The 18,107-nt window shown below is 50.0% G+C and overlaps 1 protein-coding gene across 1 annotated transcript in view; it reads right to left on the bottom strand.

Annotated features, from left to right (window-relative positions):
• Positions 1–2,686: 2,686 nt before the first annotated feature.
• The window catches only part of LOC134013546 (disks large homolog 1-like), a 49,448-nt gene continuing 34,027 nt past the window's right edge, over positions 2,687–18,107 (bottom strand). The window contains exons 5-7 of the mRNA XM_062453051.1: positions 6,238–6,321; positions 5,364–5,528; positions 2,687–2,830 (exon numbers count right to left, since the gene is read on the bottom strand). Coding sequence (XP_062309035.1) covers positions 2,687–2,830; positions 5,364–5,528; positions 6,238–6,321 — 393 coding nt within the window. The remainder of the gene's footprint in view (positions 2,831–5,363; positions 5,529–6,237; positions 6,322–18,107) is intronic.

Raw genomic sequence — 18,107 nt, 5'->3', positions numbered from 1 at the left:
TTTATAGCACCGTGCATGGACGTCAGAGAGACAAATAAATGAGAAAATCGTATTTTTTCCAAAATGTTCACTGAACGCGGCCAATATACTCACAACACCTGTGACATCTGGACATCTACAAAAGTACTCGCATGAGATAACGAAATCATTTTCACAAAACACTCAGCCGACAAACTTCATTAAGCCCTTACATCAACGCCAAGCACTGTGGTTTTATTCATGCGGATGTACAGACAAAAGGGGGGGGAACATAAATAATTAAAATGCTAATTTGTGCTGAGCGTAAGGGCTCAAAATGGTTGCCGTGTGCCACTTAAGACAGTGTAACCGCACGTATTTGCAAAGGATGAGGTAAGTTCGAACCACACAAGATGGATCGAAAAGGCAGGAAGCAAACGACCAAAACAAACAGCTGGATTGATTTCTGGTTTGAAGAAAGGTGTGGACATCGTTTCCTTTTTACCATCCGGGGATAATGTAACCCATTACCTCATAGTGTACCGTAGCATAAGTGCACAATCATTTGTACTTGGGACTTCTACACCTACCACAGTACAGTACTTAACCTAGCCACTTGAGAAGGTTCGGAATTGCTTTGCCCACAACGCACTTCTCCAAGCGGTGCTTACTCACAGTTTCAGGCACATTACACCCTCTATGGACTCGACTGTCACAAAGCGATCCCGACTTTCCCTTTCGAATGGTGGAGCCATTATCGGAATGAGAGACATCTGAAACCTTTACTAGCGGCTCGAAAGGAGAGGACTCCCTTCAGGGGGATAACGAGTCAGATGTGTAATTATGACAATGGGGAGTCATGCCAAATCCCCCTAGGGAGATCAGCACAGGTATGTCCTGGCCCGGTTTCACTTCAGCCCCAGGGAAAGGGCGACTCGGTTCCACGAGTGGAAGTACTGCGAGGGTGAGTCCCCGAGAGGCATGCCTTTGTCTGTGCGCTCCTCTAATCTGACCCATTTCCCTGACAAATAGCAGCCCCCGATCCCCCCCCCCCCCCCCCCCCCCCCCACCCTGCCCACTGGGGCCCTTGCCTTCATTACACCTGCACACATCCCTCTCAAAGTTCAACGACGTTTGATTGACGTCGAGGTAATTGCCGTACCGAGATCCGCGCGTTTTGCCGAGCGCAGATATCACCACGGAAACAGGCTGCCGATCGATAGCGTGGTGGCGAGAATCGATCAAATCTTTTTCTGTTGTTTTCGGAAATCGGTGTCTGCCGAAAGCTGTTTGCCTCGCCGGCGGTGCGGCCACAGAATCCTCTCTCGCTTCTGTAGGGACCCCCGAAGATCTTCCCTGTATTAAAGATATTCGTCATTCAAATGCCCAAGGCACAGGTAAACAAAATAACACAGTCTAGATTCATGGTCCTTAACCAGTCTGTATTCTATGACTGGTGTGTAATAGAAGAGAATTGCTTTTTTCTCTCCAGTTGCTCCTCGTTCTCACTTCCAGTACAAAGGACTGACACTTACCTCGCTAAGACACCACCAGGGAAGTGTCCGTCCTGGAAATTGCATCCGAAGAAAGTCGATAGCTATTTAATCAGAGGCGTGCAAAGGAGAGGGATGTCATTAGGAGAGTGCTAGAAGAGTAGAGGCGGACGGAAGGTTCCGGAGGTCCACGGGCCCTCAGGTGAGGACGTCGTCGATGTCCCCGGTGAAGAGGCGGTCGTCGCCGTCGAACGCCGGCGTGTCGCCCGCCCGTGGCGCGTGACATGGCCGCACGCGCCTTACACACACACGCGCGCGCACGCACGCACACTGCAGCCTATCTGAAGGACGAGAGCTCCCTGGAAGGCCAGCCCCTCTCCAGGACTGCTGCTGCCATGGACGGCAACACTGCCGCCCTCCCACACCTTACGCCTCTTGTTTACCGCAGTGGGATGTGCCGAGGGTGGATGGCCCCGGATCGACCTTGAGCACTCTCCAGAAGAGGAGGCGACTATTTGGAATGCCTTCAAACTCGCTCCTCCGCCGGTGGACTTAAGTAGTATGCGTCTAGCGTCCGGACGAGAAAGGCTTTTCAGTCAGACAAACACACAGGCTAAGGTGGCGTGCATTTTTTCGTTTTGACAACAGAGGGTGAGATAACAGTCTGTCAGGTGACCTTAAGTGTCCAGTCATCATCCTCCATTACGACGTACTGTAGTCATATACAACAGAGTAGTTACATGCAGTAGGAACGGTTTTGTAATGACAGGGTTCTTTGAGAACCTACAGATTAGCACAACGTTACGCTGGATGAGAGACACGAGCACGCTGTTCCATACCTAATGACAAAACTGATGGTCGGAACCATGCAATATGTACAGTACGACTGCCAAAAACGGTCAAAATACTGGACATTTGTGAAAAATGCTCTAGAAATGTAGCATCGAATTGACAATAGGGGGTCCTGTATTTTGACCCTTCCAAACATAGCAGCGTCTTGCGGTGCTGCATGACAGTAGAAGACCGTGAAGGGTTTTCTACTAGAATCGGACGTCTGCCCCAAAAAAGCAAATGATTCACAAACACACATGGAGTGTCCTGAGGATGGTAAAAAGCATGGGGGTGCGTGCGCGTCACATGACAGCATGACGGCAGAGCGTACTTCCTCGATACTTTCAGTGTGTGTCGACAAGGAGCCCCTGCGCGTTGTGGCACAGGCCACCTCACACCCTAAATCAGCGGGTTCGAACCCCACAGGAGAACGGAGGGGAAAAAAGACACAAACAACTTTCCCCCCGAATGAAAAAAACAAAACTTGCCAAGTAGTTTGCCGCAGTCACACCCGGGTATGCAAGATCAAAACGGGTTACCAGAGCAGGCTGCAGGTTAGAAATAAAAGACAGCATTACTTGCCATACTTGGGAGGGAAGAGATAGATGGTTATTACATAGATAAGACAGAAGCATGGCTGATGTAAACCCACGCGTACCGTGTGTGCGGTGGAGGAAGACATGGGGAAGGAGGAGACGGGAGGATGGAGGGGGAAAACAAGGTCGAAGGAGGAGGACAGGAAGTGGGCGAGTCGGACTTCCTGAATCATGCAAATGAGGAAGAGCCTCTAAGAAGCGTTCTTTGGCCATATTCATTCGGGGCTTCCACCGAACACTGCCTTGAGCATAGTACAGCAAAAACTAACCAAGTCAAATCTCAAAAACGGCAAGCTAGTTTGTAAAAAACGACAAATTGTGTTTCCGAGTCCAAAGAATCCAAAAAGGAATGAACTATAATCTAAAGTGCCGCACACTCTTAATTGCCATATTAGTCTTGTTCTACTTCATGTGGTGTTTTGTGCAAGATTGCTACTTGGACACCGATACATTATAAACATATTTACCATCAAATGTTCCATCTATGAAGCTTGCAAAAGAATGCATTAGTGTTGTGCATTAGTGCGCCATCAAATAATAATATTTCAGAGCTCTCAAAGCCTGTTAACATAACCAAACAGAAATGGTCTCATTAGCTCCTGGGCTGCACACACTACTGTCTAAATGCCAACACCTGTTACTGTGTGGTTGTTTAGTCATGCTGTCTGGAGACTGTTGCTTGCTGGTCTGTGGTCTATAGTCATGCTGTCAGTTCACTGTGTTGTGATCTGTTGTCATATTATCAGCGGTAACAGCACAGTGAATAGAAATAGTCCTATCTATTAAATTGGACCGTAGGCCTATTGCCAATTTAAAACAAAATTAAAATAAATGTAACACAAATAAAAAACGATTTCCCTCTATGGTGTAGAAAACAATCGGTCGCGGCGATATTTTGCACCAGCTGTCGATTTGTAAGGAAGTTTTCCTGTTTACCAGCCCTCGTTTTAAAACCCAGTCGTGCGGTCGAGCACGGTGCCTGTGGACTCACTCCTAAGCATGGCGCTAGGACAACATCTAGTCTGTTCCCTCAAAAGGTTGAGTGGCCATCACCGACGACAGAAAACAAGCACCACCGACCTACATTCGCCTCACGAACAAGGAAACAAATTCACAGGAGCGCGTGAGGCCGGAGGTGCCCCCCCGTGTGTCAAAACGAAAACAGGGACATTTTTTCGACAGCTTTTCGCGAACAATGGACCGATAAATGACCCCCAAAAAATTGTCAGGGGTAAGAGGTGCGGCCTGTTGAACGTCTCGAACGTTTCTAATCGAGTCATCGCACCACTAGTGTGTGACAGTTGAACTGTGGTGCCACCTACTGACTGTCACCCTCAGGGAGATCCACAGGGAGGAAATGGCTCAACCAGACAAGCTAGGAAGCCCCGATGGTCTGGTAGTCCCATTGGGTAGCTTTAATATTGTAATGGATGAAAAGCCATAGAGGATGTTTCCAGATATAGTAGAACTATAGGGGGATGAAGGACATCTGACTGACAAGGAAAAGGGCTGAAGCTCTTCAAAAGTCTCACAGAACCCACCGGAACCTTCAGACTTGTTAGCGTCAAGGCCAGGCTATTCTCGACGAAAGCGTTTGCGGTGAACGCCCCGCCCCCCAAGAAAAAGAAACTGCTTATCGTGTTCCGGCGTCGTCTTGGTGGTAAAAAGGAATGCTGATGTTAACGCAATCCCTCAGCACCACCTTCTGTTGTCGAGGTTTATTACAACAACGACGTCTGAGTGAATTGGAGGGGCCCAACGTAACATAAGCAAGACCTCTTTTTCGCATTCACCTGCAGTCCTGTATATATTACCTTCGGTGAATACGGCCACTAATGAAACTAGAATAGAATACGGTCCCGTAATGCATGCCCTTGCAGACGTACTGTGCATGCACTGTTTAGACTGTTTAGACTTTAAGAGTTCTTAAAGTGCAGTCAGGCCAGAGCCAAGCCAGGGCATCATCCGGCTGTCACATTAGTAGAGAGAAGCTTGTTGGAGACTCCCGGGCAGGAAACACTATGGCTTTCAATGAATCGAGACAATGAAAGAGAACATGAGGGAGATAGAGATAGCGAGAGAGAGAGAGAGAGAGAGAGAGAGAGAGAGAGAGAGAGAGAGAGAGAGAGGGAAAGAGAGGGAAAGAGAGAGAGAGAGTAAAGGGAGATGGAGGAGATAAGAGACAACTAGAGTGGAGAGAGGAGAGAGAGCGAGAGAGAGAGAGAGAGAGAGAGAGAGAGAGAGAGAGAGAGAGAGAGAGAGAGAGAGAGAGAGAGAGAGAGAGAGAGAGAGAGAGAGAGAGAGAGAGAAAAGGAGCGCCCCGGAAGGGCACCGCGAGAGAGCGGAGACAGACTTGAGGAAAGGAGAAGACACCACGTTGTCAGTCACACATGGTGTGGAGACGGCGGGGGCTCTGACCCGGGCGGTCAGGGGGGGAGGAACAGGAGCACGGGGGGGCGGGGGTGGGGGGGGGGTTTGGGCTGACCTTGAGAGGGGAGATGTGGGAGTGGGAGACGTAGCCGTGCACGTTCTCGATCTCCGACAGGTTCTTCTCCGACACGTGCACCAGCTCGGGGGCGCGTGCCTCGTTGGTCAGGCGCGGAAAGCCGTGGTCCTGGGGAGGGGAGTCTTCATCCTGGTAACGGTACTGCTGTGGGGGGGGGGGGGGGGGGGGGGGGTGAGGGGAAGAGAGAGAGAAGGAGAGAGACAGGGTAGGGAGGAAAGGAGCAAAGGGAAAGAGAAAAAAAGATAGCACCCAAAAAGCCCAAATTAGACTAACGTATTAATCAAAACGCCCCCGTGCACATTTCCCGCTGTTCAGATCCACCATGTTCTCATTTGGAACCATTACGGTAAACAAAACGGCGCTTATTTTTGGTTTGCTGCTCAAGACACGTACAGTAGATAGCATGTATCGTTCGATGTTAATCCAATCTATTCAATCTGTCCTGACGTCACACTGAAACAGAAAACGCCCCAAAACTGCAGTCTGCGCGACTGACGCCGTGCAAAGCCCCGACAGCAAAGCAAGAGCGGAGATGGCGGTGAGACATGAGGATGGGGGGTCTGGAAGCCGGTGAATGTCGGCACGAACACCACATCCCACGCACGGCGACAGCCCCCTAACCCCCCCCCCCCCCTCCCCGACCCACGACCCCCCCCCCCGGAAGACGGTGCGCGGAAGCAGCTGAACCCGAGAAAGCAGGGGGGTCCTGTCTCCACTTTGGGAGTAGCAGATCCTCCAAGCGAGATGCAGAGATGTGAGAAGCAGGATTCGCTGGCGATGGCGTGAGAATGAGCGGCGTGTCAATGGAAGAGCTGAGGCTGGTGGTTTAGGGTGACAGGCGCCCCTCTCTCACCCAGGGAGCGTTCATCAAGGCGGGGTTCATACATTGCGGCGGCGGGCCGCTGGGAGGGGACCCCTGCACCGCTGGCGGCCTGTTCTGTAGAACGAGAGAGAGAGAGCAATGTCGACCGTGACCATCGGGGGGAGACCAAGAGCAGGGTTCGGGAAGAAGCGTAGGAAGCAGAAGTTCTTCATCGAGGGAAGATATTGCATACCACAAACAGTTATATACGCCCACAGTTATATACGCCCACACACACAGACAACACCACAAGTCTTTGGAGAGCGATCGATTATTTGTGAGCTGAGTTCCGTATTCCAGCACTTCAGATTTGACGTGACACCGCACAATGACTAGGAGGCTGACAAGAAGATTGGTGGCTATAATTAGATCTGATGAATAATTGAGGAACGCCATCCCTTTTTGTACACGGCGCGGCAGGCTACCTCGTTTTAAGGGGCCCTACGAGTGCCTCCGCGGCGGCGTCTCATTAGCCGGGTGCGTTTCTGAGGCGTGTTGGCGGCCTGAAGCGTGCTGTTGACGTCTGGTCCTCTCTGGACTCTGACTTAGCATTCAGCCCGGAAGACCGTTGCTGGGGTGAGACAACAGGAGAAGCAGAGCAGTGTCGACGCATACGAATCTGTTCCTCAAGAAGGCGACACTTCGAGTCTCCTGCTTTAATGAACGCTCCCGTCGTGCTCTCGAAAGCACATATTTAATTGCAGTGTGTCATATGCTGTCGCTGAATATAATTGCATGTTAAATACCGCACATGTTGTCCCATTGCCTGTTACGTAGTACTCAGGCCTGCTTATTTAAAGTGTTATCTAAAAAGATGGTCTGAAAAAATAGGATCGCTTGTAATGATTGTTTTTCATGTGAAAATAAGGCTTCTGGTGCTCTTTGATGTATTATCTGAAATGGTTCATCAATATGTATGAAAATACCTTCCTAAAAAAAGCTGCCAGTCGACTTGTCGAGCTAACTGTCATTGCATTGTGTCAAACGGAAGGTTGGAATACGGAACTCAAACGAAAAAAATTCTCATCAAGGACATTTGGTGCTCACGATATTCAATTTTGAAGGTGTGGCAAGGGGGATTTGAATTCAAAGCAGTATCTAGTGGGAAGTACTGAACACTAACAGAGCTCTAGCAGTGTCTCATGTATTGGAAAAGCCTTGTTAGTTCATAGGCAGAGTAGGCTTGTGGCGGTAATGAGATTGTTCAAATTCTTCTTGCTTTGCTCAAATCCTAATTTAGCACCAAAACAAAGAAGCAGGTTGTTTTTTGTGGGTTTTTTTTTCACTACTTGTCACCATCCAAACAAGAACTCACACACAAACCACCAGGGAAGACAGCCATCACAAACAACATCAATCTGTACGAGTAAACAGCAGCAATGCGAACATGAGCACACACTGCAAATAAATAAGATGAAAGTTGGAGATCGATCGCAGCCACTTTTCAGAGTCCGCTCAAACAACTGCGCACAAAAGTATCGATAGAGAAGTATAGCGTCAAGCAACAATACAGCTTCTACAGAACATGTCCCCGTTTGACCTTTGAAAACGTTTACACAGCTAAACACAGAGGCAACTCGCTCTGGATAAGAGCGTCTGCTAAATGACTAAATGTAACTGCAAGTCAACTGCATAGTAGTTAGTCTTACATTAACGTATTAACTATTTTTTTCCAAAAATAATCATTTGATAAACTCTGCATTTTTCTCGCCATATTCATGAGGTACTATTTTCCAACAGTCTTTTCGATTTGATCTCCAGGAGGTGTTTTCTCCCATTTTCCATGGAATCAGTGGAGGGGTTTCCCCTCGGCGGTCGAAGTGCTCCGATTGAAGACGTCTTTTCAAACCTCTCTCCCCACATGTTCCCGCGCCATGGAAACAGCTGATGGCCTTAGGTGCCTGATTACCCCCCCCCACACACACACACACGGCACTGATAATGATGCCTTCTGATTGGACATTGGAAGCAGTGCCACGCTGCCTTCTCCTCCGCTGGCCTACTTCATGATCTCCGCTGGCTCAGCGCTCTCTCTCTCGTTTCTTCTGTCGTTCCCACGGGTTTAGAGAGAGAGAGAGAGAGAGAGAGAGAGAGAGAGAGAGAGAGAGAGAGAGTCATTTTGACAAGTGATCGAACGGGGGAATAAATAGTCTTCTTTTAATTGTGAACGGGTTGACCCATCGTGTGTGTGTGTGTGTGACAGTGTGTGTGTGTGCACGTGTGTGTGTGCATGTCGGACGTTTAGATGCGTTCCATCCTGTATCCATCAACTCCCCTTTCCCTTGACTGAATGCTGCTTTAGGATCCTATTAGACATTGGAAAAGAATCAGTGAACCGGTACATTTTCTCGCTTTTATCTTGTAATTGGAAAAAAAGTCTCAAGGCACGTCACGAGGGAGGAAAGTGTGTCATTATTGTATCCCCCTGTCTGCAGGCTCCACACAAACCTTTACAAATATAACGAATGCAACAATAACGCAACAATAGTTGCATTCATCCTCTCAATAGTTTACAGATCATGTCTAAATGTACAGTTCATTTGTGTATCAGCTATGGGTCAATACAACCTTCTGGTTAAACGATGGTTCGACAAAATAGCCACGCTGAAGGCTTAGAAGTAGCTCGACGACAGCAGAAAATGCCATGCTAAAATATGACTCACCCGAAAGCATCCACTCTCTGCCCTCGGGACTCAAAATAATGAGCGGGAGGCGAAGGAATGAAAACGCGCCGCCTATCGACCGTACTCCCCGGCAGTTTCGGTGGAATCCTTCGACCAAAACGAGCGAAAGGTTGACCGTAAACCCCGATAGGAGCACGATGGTTCACGGCGTACTCGAATTTGGCTTCTCTTCCATACGGACGCCTCCGTGAGGTCTGAGGAGGCGTCTCTGTGGTTAGGCCGGGCCGTGTCAGGGGGAGGACTCAACATGAGTGTGTGGTCTCACATCACATGGGTGGCTCTCCTTAGATCCCACGCGATTTACATTTCCATTACACTTAGTCATTTAGCAGATGCTCTTATCCAGAGCGACTTACAGTAAGTACAGGGACATTCTCCTTGAGGCACGTAGGGTGAAGTGCCTTGCCCGAGGACACAACATCATTAGGCTCGGACGGGAATCGAACCGGCAACCTTCTGATTAATAGCCCGACTCCCTAACTGCTCAGCCATCTGATTTAAGGTACTCTGGACTGGGCCCTCCTTACTCATTCTGCTCTGTGCTGCAGACATCCGCTCGCTAACAACTGCCTTGCGCGGGAGAGACAGGCAAAACAAGCCGTCACCGCCACGACATATCCGCCAGCGGGACACAGTTCCCTCTTGATTTACGAGCACTGCATCCCAGACAGGAAAGGGATCCGAATGATCGACGTGGAGCCAGCATGAGAAGAGTGTGTACGAGGGCCGACATGGGTCACGTTTTATTGGTCTGCGCTTTCAGACCAACCAATCGATTGATCGGTGCCCCGACGACCATAGAATTTTCAAACTGTTTCAACCGCGGTAGCAGTTGAACGACACCTCTTCGGGGCAGTGGTTTGGCAAGACACGAGAGCCACAAAGCGCAGGGCTAGGGAGGTGACAGTGGGGAACAGAGACTCTCTAATTTGTCTCGGTGTGTGTTATTATCACGGAGGACGTGACGTCGAGGCGGCTCCGTCAAGGAGCGGGGAAGTCCCCTTTTCGAAGAAAATCACTGACTGGGTTCTCCTCAGAGCAGTAGAACTGGAGAACATTGACCCAGAAAGCCGCTGTGAGTCACTATTCCTTGACAGTCATCGTGTGAGGGGTTTCGTATCGCTTCCAAACGACCCATCAGCCTCGTCCCCAAACACAACTCGCTGAGAGGGTGTGTGTATGTGTGTGTGCAGTCAATAGTTCACCATTTCCTTGATCCAGAGCCCAAATCTCTTTAACCTCTATATCTTTTGTAGTTAATCCCAAATTTCTCTCAAGGTCTAAAGATATCTTGAAAGTGTGCCGTCGAGTAAAGCGCTGCGGCAGAAGGCGACGCCAAGCCTCGACACTTCCGTGTACCGACGGGGTCGACGCCGGGTTTCGTGGTCAAGCGAGGTTGGACTCTCGGGCCCCGAGAGGGTCGAGCGACGAGCCTCGTTCCCACCACACCACGGGAGAGAGAGCCCCTACCCCCCCCGCCCGCCCGGGCCGGCGCTCGCCTCGGCTGAGGGAGCAGAGAGGGAGACGAGGATGCGGGGTGGCGCGGCCGCGGGCGCCTCCAGAGTTCTGTGCAGGGATGTGTGGAATCTCCTCGTGGCCGTGTGCACTGACCCCCTTTTTCCTGTAGCTTTATACCCCCAACCCCCCCCCCCCCCCGCCCTGCTAATCGTCGCTCTGTTAGCCTTGATTCCCGCTCTCCCAAGACGAGGGGGAGGTGGCGTACTGCTGAGCCCGGAGGGAGAGCAGAGAAGCACCTGCCCTTCCCTTCCACGGACGCTATTTATATTTACGCTGTCCTCTCGTTCTCCGTTCTACCCGGCCGAACAGTGTCTTCTTCCCCACACATTAGACAACTGTTTCAAAATAAATACAAAAACAAAATAACCGTAACAGTAATCACGTGATTTTGGTTCACACATTTTTCTGTCCCTCATCTGTCATGAATACATTGTTTAATAGTATTAAGTTATCCAATAACCTTTCGATGTAAAAGTTTCCCTTGTCTTAGGCACTGCATTACAGCAAAAATATTAACTTCTACTGGAATGTGCCACTGTGGATTTTCTAATATTGAATATCTTTGATATTAGTACACCTTGACCTAAAGTTAGAAAGTAAAACACCTGAGCAAAAATGAAAATGAAACATCGGCAGGGAGATTACAGGTTAAGCCCAGTGGATTATAAAAGGATGATAAAATATGATTCTTCAGCTTCCCTACTATAGCTGATTAGATAATGTGCTACGTTGAAGGATGTTTGACCCGTATCTGACAATGTAATCTATCAAGCAAATTCCAAGAACATATGTCACCCATTTGTGCCTTTTCTGCAGGGGAACTATACACAAGAATAGATGTAGTTTCAGTTTCCGTACCCTTTTGATTTATGGATACTTTGCATGAAAATGTTGTTTAATAAGTTGAAATATCACTTTTAAAGTGATATGGACAGGAAACATAGCATTGCCATATTGTCTCGCTCACGACAAGCATTCCAAAAATTCAGTCAATAAAAAGAGGGTTTGTCAGGTTAAAGGCACACGCTGTCCTAACTGCAATATCAATCATTCAAATTGACAACGGCAGCCCACTCCGGAGATAAACCACTTTATATAATAATATGGAAAATCCTCTTATTTTGGAGATCCAGACGCCATCACTTAAAATACACCCAGCGATTATAGCGTTGAGAATTAACATGCCCCGGTCTGTACTCTGAAAGCAGTCCTCGAGGGAGATGAACTGCACTAAAGAGTGCAAGTGAGGCAGAGAGTAAAAGTCTTCTGTTCTGTATTACAGGGTACTGAATACACTGTCTCATCAGTCCCTGAAACACCGCAATAGCATTACTGGAATCCATGCGAACAATACAACCAGTAGGCACGGTGTAGGAGTCTGGAACGCACCTCTTAAAGAATTCAAAGTCGTGGGTTAATTAAGGGTGCAGAGCTGGCTGACTTTAAAAAAAGAAGCAAGGCACCTTCTGGATAATATGCTCGACTATGGAAGGTAGCGGATTGGTTGGAAGCCCCTGTGAGAAACCTAGGGGCTCAAAACGAGGAAGAAAAGGGTCGCGTTTTCGTGCCAACGAACGCTCACCGCCCCGACAGGGTCAAAGGGTGCCTTGTCTAGGTACCGACGAGCAGCGGGACAGAGGTTGCTTCTCGACGTGTCGCCTTCTGTCCGTTTGCTTCTCCTTTTACAAACGCCAGGGGTACTACAGTAGAGAGGGGAGGGGGGGTGGGAGGGAGGGAGGGAGGGGGGGGGGGGGGTGCTGGAGAGAGGGACGTTATGGATGAGCTCCTCCGTGGCCGGGATTCACTTCGGGGGTCGGGGGGGAAGAGGAAGCCAGGGGCGAGAGAGACGAGAGCACGGAGCAACACGTGACCCGGGGGGCGGGGGGGAGGTTGTGAATTTTTGTGCATCGCCGTGCGGTAGTACCGTTGACCTTTTCCCCCACCAAGAGTAACGAGGAGCGACAGTGAGAGGCTGCTGGGACGCGTGCGCTCGCTCGCTCTGCACGCGCCGGAGATCTGGCTCTCTGCCGCGTCGCGGGTCCCGCTAATATCCCACGTTCGTATTAGCGCCATTCCTGTCACACGACCAAGACGGTCGAGGATATTTAAACAGCCTCCCCACGGACTGGGGGCTCACGTCGGACCCCGGTGCGGTACGGCGGGTTCGTCGCTTTTGAATACACGGCTAAAACACAGATGGTCCTGACGATGACCGCTTTAATCGCCACAGTCTACTTGAGAAGCCCCTACACATTATGGATGGGACGGCCCGGAACAGCGAGACAGCCCCGACGCTCGGAAGAAGAGAAGCAATCGTCCTACCTTGCATCCGAACATGAGAGACAAGGTGCTGCTGGTGCACGCCACCTTGCAGTGGCAGAGCATCGGGGTGCACTCTTGGTTTTTGACGATGGGAGACATTCCTTCTGGGGTGAGCACCAGCGGGGGGATGCTAGCGCCAGCTCCGAGGCAGAGGGGAAGAGGAAGAGGAGAGGAGAGGAGAGAGAGAGAGGAGGGAGAGAGAGCGCACAGCCCGGGAGAGACTTCACTCCTGGCACACCCCCTTTGTCCACTCCTCCCCCCCTCCTCCTCCTCTCTCTCTCTCTCTCTCTCTCTCTCTCTCTCTCTCTCTCTCTCTCTCTCTGTCCCTCTCTCTCTCTCTCTCTCTCTCTCTCTCTGTGTTTCTCTCTCCCCGCACGCCCCCCCCCCCCATCCGAGCTATGATATTCTGCCATATCCACTGCATCTCTCCTATGCGATTCCTCGCTCTCTCTCTCCCCCCACACTCGGAACAAGCACCACAGTACAGCATCATTTCGTAGTATGTGTCGTGTTGTATCTGTGTCACAAGCGCTGTAGGAAACGAAGCATAACACGCGCGAAACACACCGTGAAATTCGGCGACAAAGAGTATGTCGGCGGACGGCGATTGAGAATATGTCAAGTATACGTTTGGTTTAATGAAACACTCGAGAAACACACTCATGAGGAACACAAGTGGTGCTGAACGCAGCCCAGAATAGCCTGAAGGGGTCGTGAGGTTAGACACGGGGACCAACACCGCGAGGTCCCGGCGACAGAAAGAGAGTCAACCCATTCTGGGGTGTGGGCGTAAAGGTGAAAATTGAAACACCCCAATCACGGCGGGGTTCATTCGGGCGCCTCTCTGTGATGACCTCCACCCGCTGAGGGGATTGGAGGTGTGAACGCTGGCCTCCAGTCCAATGCCAGCGCGTCGATACGGGCGGTAAATCTGCCACTTGCACAGCGGAGGTGACACACTAGTAAACGTGCGCGCGTGTGTGTGTGTGGTTTGGGGACAGAGTGATAAATGGGAAGAGAAAAAAAGAGAAAGAGAGAGAGAGAGAGAGAGAGAGAGAGAGAGAGAGAGAGAGAGAGAGAGAGAGAGAAAGAGAGAGAGAGAGGGAGAGAGAGGGAGAGAGCCTCAGTCTGATTATCTTATCATCCCGTCTTATTCGTTACTGTGCTACCTCGTCTTTCGCCTGTTTCTCTGCCACCGAAACACCAACACGATTCCCACGTGAGGATCCACAAAGTCTTATCCGTCTTTAACTTGACAACTCGCCGATGGAGGCAAAACCAGTCCCGATGTTGGTTCGTTCGCACTCAATCTTAACCAACTCTTTCCCCGTCGCAGTGCCAAACGCGAGGAAGAAAGCTAACAATGAATTTGCGACGATAAACAAGCAAGCTGGAAGTCCCATCATCAGACCGCCAATCAGCCTCGGGGGTTGAGGGCTACAGTGGAGAATACCCTCTGTCAGAAGAGGGCTATGCTGATTACACGGAATTCATGCACCAAAACACACACAAAATATACACGTCATGTTTATCCCACCTCCGGCCTCCCCTGTCGACTGTGTGTGATTGTCTCTGGCGTTCCCTACTTATTTCTCTCTGGAATTAACCGGAACATTCACCCATATGAATTCTTGCCTGGAACAGAGACACCCTATCTTGTCAATGAGACATTCAAAAAGGTAGCTTCGTGGTTTGGAATCCATCTTTACGGAGGTTGACTGAATCGTGGTAGCAGTGCGATGTTGTACCGTACATTCTGCCAAGAGCCCTGAAAAACCGGGTTACTTTAGGACACACACACACACACACGATGCACACACACACACGACGCACACATGCATACACATGAACCCAAGGGCAGTAAGATGACCATGGAAGATTGTTGCAAAAATAGGCTCCTAGCTTCAGCCAATGAAAACTGGCATCCAGTCTACTATTATGTTCTATTATGTGGTAACAGATACGGCTGAGAACTTTTAACACGAAATGTTCTGAACTCATGAAATGAAAGAGAATTCTGTCTTAAACTGTTTACTCTCTAGTGCCCCATAGCATCTTTGACAGAAAGTGTCCAGTTATACGGTCCTCTTAACTTCTAAATCCCATCAACGACAGCTACAGGTGCTTGGCACACACCCCTGCGTCACTAAACACTTCATAAAGACGCTGCCTTCAACACATCTAGGATCACACCCAGCAACCATTAGGAAGTCCGTTCTTCTGATATGTTGTTAGCACAATCAGCCATTAGGTGGAGCAATGTGACTGTGCGGTTTAAACACGGGCACCGGAGTTCAAGTGTGATGTGAAACGGCCGTAGAAATTGCTGAGCGCTGACTTCCTGCGTTCGTTAAGAACCAAACCAAACAACTTCCTGTTTTGGGGTGAGGATTTCCCGCAGCGACGCTTTGAGGTAAACAACTTTGCGGATGACGGGACACTTTGCACCCTGTCGCTTCAGCCCGGCAAGTAATAAGAAAAACAGTAATCAACCCGTGGCGCTAATTCAAATATCGCTACGGGCCAGTCTTGTCCTAGTCACATCAGGAGATGCCCTCGGATACTTCCAAGGCCTCACCTCATCACTCAGTCATCTAGATAAGCACTGCAGATGCGTCCCTGCAGCAAAGAAGCCAGGGAAGACATTTATAATTCAGCGTACTTTCTCACTGCAAAATATCGAAGAGGAAAGAGCAGAATGCAGTGCATTCTGGGAGAGGACTTTCAGACACACTTCTGTATCAGTGAAGCTGAGAGGGAACACTAACTGGGGGAACCTCTTTACCTTTGTTTTTAGTTGTAGTTTTTTTTATACCTTACATACCTTATATCTAGTCTTGTCTGAAACTCCAAACCCACTACAGTGTGACCCCGCAGAACAAAAGGAGCCCAAGTCAGCTCCCTAACCCCCCCCCCCCCGCCCCCGCCCCCCCCACCCCCCTCCCTCCGATTTCTCTTCACGTGAAAAATGTCTACGGCAACAGGCTCCGCGGCTGGCCGGCGCGAGCGTGACTCAGAGCGCTCGCTGGCGACAGCTACCATGGCTGATGTGTGAACGTGAGTAAGCAGGAATCCCTGCGACGTTCTCCTCGCCGTTTACACGACGCCAGAAAACAGAAAAACACACGCTTTGCGGAATTAAAACCCACGAGAGCTCGGTTCGACGTGATTCAACATGGCCTGCTAAAGAATGGAGCTGTTCTTCCAAAGATTCAAAGAGCCTTCCGGAAGGAGTGGAATGAGTGGCGACAGTCCAAGCCAAACAGTCTGGACCGAACGCCTGACCACATCGAAGCTATAAAGAAGGTCGGGGAAAGAATATATCACTTCCAAACTCCTAACAACTCCAAACATTCTGGAAGGATCTAGGGCACCAACCAAAAAAGGGGGGTAATCCAGCGAAACGTGTTTGTGGCTCTCGCTGTAAGTCATAAGGATCGCGGCGGGTCGGAAATCGATTCACACGTGGATGGGCGTTCCAGAAGAGCGATGTCACTGTTTGGAGGGGTGAGGAATCGCTCTGTGAGCGGAAGGATGTTCCTCCAAGACATTAATCCTCTGTAACTGATGCCACCCACACACACACATACAATGATATACTCGTGCTCAAATTGAATTCTACACACATCCCAGTATTTTGGAGTGGAAGTTGGTCTGTAGCGGACTTGTCTGATAAGGTGTCTCCCATTGGGAACATGAATTATGAAGGAAATCACATCATGGGCCTCTTCTGTTCTTACAGGAGTCAGCCAAATTATATTTCAAAGCCTTTCCTGGCATCAGTTTACTTCAATAATACGCCAGGCAGCCAAATAGGATGCCATTCAGATGAGTGTCTAGACCACAGCTTGTGCTGTGCAGTTTTTGCTTTGTGGGTGTGTCCATTTCTAGCCATTTCTTCCTGATAATCCAAGAACATAAGTTCTCTCAGTAAGTTCTTTCAGCATTAAACTGGTAAATGACACAAGATGGTGCCTGTATTTCCATCGGTAGATACACCTACACGATCACGTCACGTTACACTGAAACATGACGTGTTAATTCAAGACACAGATTCATCCAATCTACAGAAAAACCTCGCACCAAGCTCTGACTGTGACCTGCGGCCGAAAACACAGAGGTGTTCGAACGGTCGGCTGTGCGACTTAAAAGGGACTGTCCTCTACTGATTGTCTTGGTGATTTACAATCTCCTAAGTCATGTGCTCAGCAATGTCAAAGGTCACCCAGCAGCTCAATATCTGAAAGTGCTTATTGTCCATTTCTCCTCTGTAAGGGGAGAAATCCTCTTTCGCGAGTCGGTGTCTACATCAATGTGTGTCCCTGCAGAGTTGTCGATAAATTAATTTGCCTGCTCGCCACCCAGACGCACAGGTACGACGGGGCAAATCTCAACACTTCAGATGCGTTTCGCCTGGGCAGCAGGGGGCACGACAGCGCCGGCAAACCCGACACACCTTGTCTTTCTAAGTCCAGGATGCAGTGTCATCCAGCGGGTGAAACTGCTTTGGCGCAGGTTGGGATGGAAAGTAGGAAGGGGGAGGGGGGGGGGGTTGTGTCCACGCACAAGCCCGGGACCTTCGTCTGAGAGCCCACCGTGTTTACGGATCTCCCTGAGACCCTGAATGTGGAGCTATCCACCCCCCCGACCCCCCCACCCTCCAATTACAGCCCCAATCACACTGACCACAACATGAGAGGCTACTCCTGAACAATGACTGCATTCTGAGAAGAGAGAGAGAAAACAGAGGATGACTGAAAGAGAAAGAGGGAGGGCGGGGAGAGAGAGAGAGAGAGAGGGGGGGGGGGGGAGAGAGAGAGAGAGAGAGAGAGAGAGAGAGAGAGAGAGAGGGGGGGGGGGGGGGGGGGGGGGGAGAGGGGGGGGGGAGAGGGAGGGGGGGGTAGGTGGCAGACAGTCGGTGGGGGAAAGATATTCTGAATGAGTCAACGCCACTTTGCTGAGCAAGTCTCCCAGAGTCAGACCAATAAAAAGAACAGGACAGCGCCCGGATATTTCTATTGAGGCCAAACAGCATGTCCTTTTCCTGCACACAAGAGACGTCTTCTTTTACCCCCGCTACCAATCACTTAGTCTTTCCATTGACTCATTCCACTGACAGAAATGTAACACCAGAGCCCTCCCCTCTCCTTCAACTCCCTCTCACTTCCTCTGAGGCTCTCTCTTCCCTCTCTCTCTCTTCCCTCTCTCTCTCTTCCCTCTCTCTCTCTTCCCTCTCTCTCTCTTCCCTCTCCTCCATGTATCCGACACTTTTCCCCTCTCTATCCATCCCCTCTCCCCATCCAAACATGTCAGGGACTGTGGGTGGCAGAGCCCTCT

The sequence above is a fragment of the Osmerus eperlanus genome, chromosome 27 (assembly GCF_963692335.1).
Source record: "Osmerus eperlanus chromosome 27, fOsmEpe2.1, whole genome shotgun sequence".
Classification (NCBI taxonomy): Eukaryota; Metazoa; Chordata; class Actinopteri; order Osmeriformes; family Osmeridae; genus Osmerus; species Osmerus eperlanus.
The sequence above is the reverse complement of the archived record's forward strand: the minus strand, read 5'-3'. Positions and strand labels throughout refer to the sequence as shown.